Source organism: Mizuhopecten yessoensis, unplaced genomic scaffold, assembly GCF_002113885.1.
Source record: "Mizuhopecten yessoensis strain PY_sf001 unplaced genomic scaffold, ASM211388v2 hete_36186586, whole genome shotgun sequence".
Classification (NCBI taxonomy): Eukaryota; Metazoa; Mollusca; class Bivalvia; order Pectinida; family Pectinidae; genus Mizuhopecten; species Mizuhopecten yessoensis.
This window is the reverse complement of record NW_018485685.1, coordinates 1-6,611: the sequence shown is the minus strand read 5'-3', so window position 1 is coordinate 6,611 and position 6,611 is coordinate 1. Positions and strand designations below refer to the sequence as shown.

Genomic DNA, 6,611 nt, shown 5'->3' with positions numbered 1-6,611 from the left:
TGAAGTTAACTGAAACATGGAGTAAACCTAATGAAAATCCAGGGAAATCAAACAAATGTTTTGGGGAAACTCCAATTCTGTTCATTTGCTAAGTGACAGATACGTTTTAAAATTATCCAATTTGTAAAGCTAGGGAAAATATTGAGTTAAATTGTTACGTGAGCTTGTCATGATGTAGCATAAAGTTTCAAAATTTTAAATTGTTACCTGTTCTGTGTGAGGTGTTGAGACCCCCTGCTGAGTTACGTGTCTGTTTGCAGGTCATCGTTGTTGGATGAGAAACGCCGACTGGAGGCACGGTTACAGCAGGTAGAGGACGAGTTGGAGGATGAACAGACCAACGGTGAATTGCTGCTTGAAAAAGCTCGCAAGGCACAAATGCAGGTAAGAAGTCCGGCATTGTATTGACATATTTGTTATTTCTGCTTCAGAATTTTGTAAGGTGCTACTTTTGGATTTCAATTCATAGTTGTAATTTATTTCTTTCAAGGTTTTTTTTAGCCTCGTTTAAACATCAAAGAATTTCAATATTTTCAAAAAAATATTGAAATTCAAAAGTTACATGCATAGTGATTTTAGTTAAAGAAATATTAGAGTACTTGTTTGATAATTTGTGATATGTTCAACTGAGAACGTCTGGTTTATATGGATATAGTTTGATATTATTCCACTATTTTATTGACATTGCTGTTGATTGCAGGCAGAGCAAAACCTGGCAGATCTTTCATCAGAGAAATCAGTCACACAGAAGTTGGAGAACCAGCGGTCCTCCCTGGAGAGACAGAATAAGGACCTTCGGGAGAAACTACAAGACCTAGAGAACACCGTACGCACTCGCACCAAGGCCACCATCACCACTCTAGAGGGCAAGGTCGCTAACCTTGAGGAACAACTCGACAGTGAAACAAAGTAGGTCACACTGTCGGGTCCTGTGGAGTAAAGATTTATTTGTTTCAATGTTAAGTTTCCTTAAATATTTGTTTTATATTCCTGTACTATGCACACACCCTCCCCTTACTTTTTAGATTTAGTCCCCTACCGGTTGGGGGGGGGGGGCTATAGGTTGGCGTCATTCGCCTGTCCGAATTATGTTAGTCTGAAGGGTTTGTCCAGGGCATATCTTCAATTACTATTACGCCTAGAGTAACCAGATTAAGCATGCAAGTATGTCTTGGCAGGGGGCGTTAGGAGTACAAAAAGTATGTCTGTGAATATATATATCCCGAGATTTACAGCTGGGTAAATAAAGTTATCATAACTGGCAGGGGACTATGGAATGCCTTGCAATATTTTTTCTTGTTTAAGATGGGGTGGGTTGAGGGAACATAGTTTACACTTTGTCTGCTCCATAACTTTTGATTACCACAAGACTCTTAGATGTGCATGTCACAACTAGATGGCATGAAACTCTGCCTTTCAATACCATAGACCCTTTTCTTAATGTCAAGACATGTCTTACGTGGTTGTACCTTCATTGGAACTGAAGAGGTCGGGCTTGGCTTGTTTTGTTTACTGACTGTATCAGGAGATTTGCACAGGTTTAGACAAGTTTATAGAGATGTTAGCTAAGTGTGTTGTTGTTTTTTATCCAGGGACCGAACAAATATGCAGCGATCTGTTCGTCGATTGGAAAAGAAGTTGAAAGAGATGGTGTTACAGGCTGAGGATGAACGTCGCCATGCAGACCAGTTCAAGGAGCAGGTAACTAATACTGCATTGCTCTTAGTTCACACCAAACATTGTACATTGTGATCAGGTTAACTGTAGAAAAACTCGAGATGCGTTTTTCACTAAAAATATTTCTCAAGTTTTTATCCAGGAGCATGAAATTCTTTATGCGAATTTAAGTTAATGAATTATGATAATCAACAGAATGACAAGATGAACAATCGTGTACGAGCTCTGAAGCGACAATTAGACGAGGCAGAGGAGGAAATTACAAGGATGAACGCAGCCAAACGCAAACTTCAGCGTGACCTTGATGAACAAATGGAACAAAGTGAATCGACAGCTAGAGAAATATCTCAGTTGAAAAAATACAGGTGAGCTGAACTAATGCTGAAAGTTTTTCATCTCGAGGAAATGTAGATACCTGGTCATGGTTGTAACTTCCTAATCTAAATGGTGCTTGTATTTTGATATCGCCCATAATTGTATTCTAAATTGTACATTCTCCTTAAAAATGGCACCGTTTCATGTAGAGTTGACATTTTTCGTCATTTTAAGGAAAGAATATAAAAAAATAAGTATTTTTATTTTGTTATGAGGTATACAGTTTCCCAGATGTGTGAGGCATTGAAAAATACCGTACTACTAAATTTCAACTGTTTTCCATAATAAAACATATAATGTTGGGTCAAGACTTTGTCAAAATTCTGCTGAATGATTTGTAATTTTAACTATATTGAACTATGAAGTTTGTAGATGTAGATTTTTGTCCTCTGATGTACTAACAAAGTTCATTTCTATATTTTATACTAGGATTTTAGATCTAAGGTTAGGCAGTCTTTTTGTGTCAGTAATCACCTAATGTATGTGCAGTGTAATTTAGTTTCATTCATCAGCTTCACCAAAAAAGGCAAATGGTTTACTAGCTGTAAATCATTCATGTAGATATGTGGACCGTAACACTGTGTTGATTGATGCTACTGAAGTTTAGAGATTGTTGACGACGGAGTCTCCATCTTTGTTTACATTGCAAACATTGATTTTTGGTGGAGCCTCCGTCTTGGTTGATATAACGAGTGTAGAGATTGTTGACGGACTCACCAATTTCATTTACATTGCGAGCTTAGATTTTGGTGGAGCCTCCGTCTGGGTTGATATTACGAGTTTAAACATCGTCTAACAGTATGCATGTCGTGTGATTATCAACTAGAGTCTAGACTGTGCTTACGTAACTCAACAAAATGTCATTTGAACATTATTGCATTATGATAACCGCAGCGCCCCCCACAGTGTCACCAGTTAGTCGTATTATTTCTCATTAAGTCACAAGCACTTGCCTTTCCCATCAGCCTTGATTTAATTATTAGCACCACAAAATCATCTCAATTGACAGATTTTAGGACAGAACGGGCAACTCTGAAATAATTTCTAGAGATGTCTCATCAAATGTTTATACACCGAGATATCCCCTGCTTTCTTATTATGGTAGGTTACGACAGTTGCAAAATCTTTTGAGTGTTCAAGTGTCTTGAGGCTTGCATTCATTTCAATTCCATACTGTATTCAAAATCCTTTCCGTATGAATCTAGCAGCTCGTCACGGGGGAGTTGATGCCAGAGGTTAACTGTAATGAACAGGCGCTTGTGGATGGTAGAATGCTAGTTACGTGTGGTATAGCTATAGACGAGGGGGACAGACTGGGTTGTTGATCTGAGGTATGTGTGTTCCTAGCTACATGTACATTTCTGAATTCACAGATCGGGGGAGAAAGCTTCTAATTGATGATCTGACACCTGTTTGGTCAGACAGGTAAAACTCAGATTGATCTACCTGCGGCCTCTGCTAGCCAAGGCATTCTTAATTGCCTATTGTACGTCTTTGTTCCTACGTGAAATGCTTGCGACTTTTTGGCCCAGTGCATATTCCTAGTCGTGTATCATCATGTAGTTATTAATATTGTTTATCTGCCAAATGTGCATCAGAAAATCCTGAGTTAATCTAACTAATTTCCTGGAGCGCTAATAATCAATATATCTAGATTTTTTTAAAGGTTTTCTCTTTTTTTTTTATTGATTTTTGGGGGAATGCTGCATGAAGTATTTCTTATTTTCCATTTTAAGAATTTCTGCTTCAGCTTTCGACACACTAGAAGATGATATGTTGAACAATGTTTTAAGGATATGTCCCTGAACGAAGTATTTGTTAAGGAGAATAGATACAGTAGACAGTAGAAAGGGAAAAAATTTAATCTACGAAATTAATGTTTCTTTTGTCATATGTTTTTTGTATTTAAACAATGTACTTGATTTGTTAAATGTAGATTACATGGTAGTGTGCATGGTATGAAATCAAACCCATCGTAAGTTCTGCTTGGAGAGCACACATGGTTAGCTATTTTTCAAACAGTGTGTCCACCACTTTTACATAAAGCTAACTTTTGCCGAGATCACGAGTACTGTGACTGATTACCCTGTCCACCCACCTCAAACCCATCATCACCGTCTCACTGTTTGATGTGAACTACAAATGGTTTTCCTCCAGACATACCAGAAGTTGTTCAAAATCATTTGCATATATCTTTGAGGTGTGTTTTTCATTTGTCTCCGTTTTGATAATATATCAATTGTAAATTGAAATGGCCCTAGCATGGACAGAAATATTTATTTATCCTTGCATGTTTGAGTTTACTAGACAGTAGTCCATTCACATAGGGATGTAAAAGCATGTCTTGTCACCATATATTATTTCATAAAAAAAAGAGTCATAGTGTTTGTAATTATATGAGTTGTTCCTGATTGTCATCATTAATTTTATCAATTCATAATCTCACTGACTCGGCCATTGCCAAATGCTAATGCTTCATCGTTATTTTGTATAAAATGAATTTCCTCTGCTGCTGAATTGGTTGGGGCAGCTACCTCCCTTGCTTCCCCCTTTCAGCAGTGCATTTTGGTTAAATTCAAATGCTAGCAACAAGTAATGCAAGGTTTTCATAGCTATTAACACATTAGAGACTGGCAATTGCCTGTTAACTATCTAAAAGATAATGTTATTGTTTTGAGATCATGTTTGATGTTCAATAACACACAATCCTGACCCTGTGTTTACATTATCCTCACCAGTTGTTTTACAATTGAGTTTGTGTGTGTGGTTCATTAATATCATGGGACCATTGGCATGTGGAAGTCAGAAGTTTAAAGAAAGGCAATCCAAAATCCTCATTTTACATTTGATTGAAAAATACTTGAAGGAAAATTAAATTAAATTAATATTTTTTTTGCCAGAACAAGAAACAAAAACTGATGTTTCTGAATAAAAGGCATAAGAGCTGTCGGTGATGAGGAAGAATTGTGCATATCATCAGTATTCAATATACATGTACTACTAACGTAACTGGTGTACAAGCACATTGTAAAAACCTTAAGCATGTTTATTCTCAGACATACTAGTGCATTCATGTGTATATGTAATGGTGCATCGCTAATTATCTGTGTTACATTGCGATAACATACTCAGTGCCTTTTTCTTCTCCATTTGCAGACCTAGTGCTAGAGTGTCATCTGCCCGCTCCATGTTGTCCTCCATACGGTCTGGAGCCGGAGATTTAGACGACGACGATGACGACAGTGTCGACTCAGCAAAACAAAACTCTGATGCTTAAACACATACCGGAACATTTATCATTTAGCAGACAAACATTTGGGGTGCCGTATGACCAGTGTATCGCCCACACATACCGTGGACTTCATATAAACACACATATACATTAATTAATTTTTTTCTACAAAAGATGTGTATATCATGCCTATATAATTTCTATAATGAAAACAAATTCAGTTTATCTTATTATAATTATTACTGTTATTATATTAAGTTGTTGTTTTTTTTACTTTGATTACCAGGACCCAAATACTTGTTTGCCTTTTTTTTTATACACTGTGTAAGATTATTTTGTTAAGTGTTTGTGAGTTTTCTCACCAATCATAAACTGAATGTTTAAGAAAATGTGATGACACGTTATCATATCACCAAACTGGGACCTGAGCTACTGGACCATACCCTGACCTTTGATCTTCCTGCTGGTCAGTGTCAGTTCTCGTGTGTGAACTGCTGGCTCCTACATAGCACCGCATAGTCAATTCCGACCACGCTTGCCGTTGTGCTATTTCCGACCGAGTTTGACATGTCTTCTCTGACATAGGGTCATTGTGTCAATTCCAACCAATCCTGGTGTTGTGTCGCCTCTGATGGATTCATATTGTGTCATTTATGACATGGCATGGCATTATGTCGGAAGGCATACCTAGCTTTGAAAGTGCTGAAAATGTTTAACCTTGGATGGTCAGAATATTCGGTGTATGTCCTGTTTTATGCCAGTATATTATATTGGTTTTGCTTACCTACCTATCGCTATTATGAACAAATAATATTCGTTATATTTCTTTTACAATGGTTATTATTGTATGTGCTCTAAATTAAATTGTGCTATCCATATTGTCTCGTCGTATGCTTAGCTTTTATAGTCGAACTTAACAAACGAGGGCGTGCAAGAGGAAGAAATACATTGTTAGAGGGTTGACTGTCGACATTGGACATAAATATATGTAAATATGTGAATGAAAATATTGAAAAATACAATTATTTAAACGGTGGTATTGGTTAATTGTTAACCAAAAAAATATGAAAATCGAATTTATAAGAATTTTATGTTCGTGTTGTAAAGATGTAGTCACTGAAACTGCATAGTCTGCACTAGGAAATGGTGATTACACATGTAAATAGCCATGTCGTCGACACAGCGTCAACATTACCCAAACTCATTCCACCACCATCTTGTCAGATCACCGGCACATCACTGGCGTATGGCTACAACCTATTCTCTCATTAACTCATATTTAATGAAAAAACACTGAAAAAAACCACATATAAAAAAAAAAAAAAAA

The 6,611-nt window shown here is 36.9% G+C and overlaps 1 protein-coding gene across 1 annotated transcript; it reads left to right on the top strand.

The window, feature by feature from the left end:
- Positions 1-229: 229 nt before the first annotated feature.
- Positions 230-6,611, top strand: LOC110444900 (myosin heavy chain, embryonic smooth muscle isoform-like; the record flags this gene model as incomplete). Its single annotated transcript, XM_021489251.1, has 5 exons — positions 230-384; positions 701-909; positions 1,593-1,701; positions 1,873-2,042; positions 5,209-6,611. Coding segments are annotated over 5 exons (764 nt in total), but the record flags the coding sequence as incomplete, so codon positions are not given.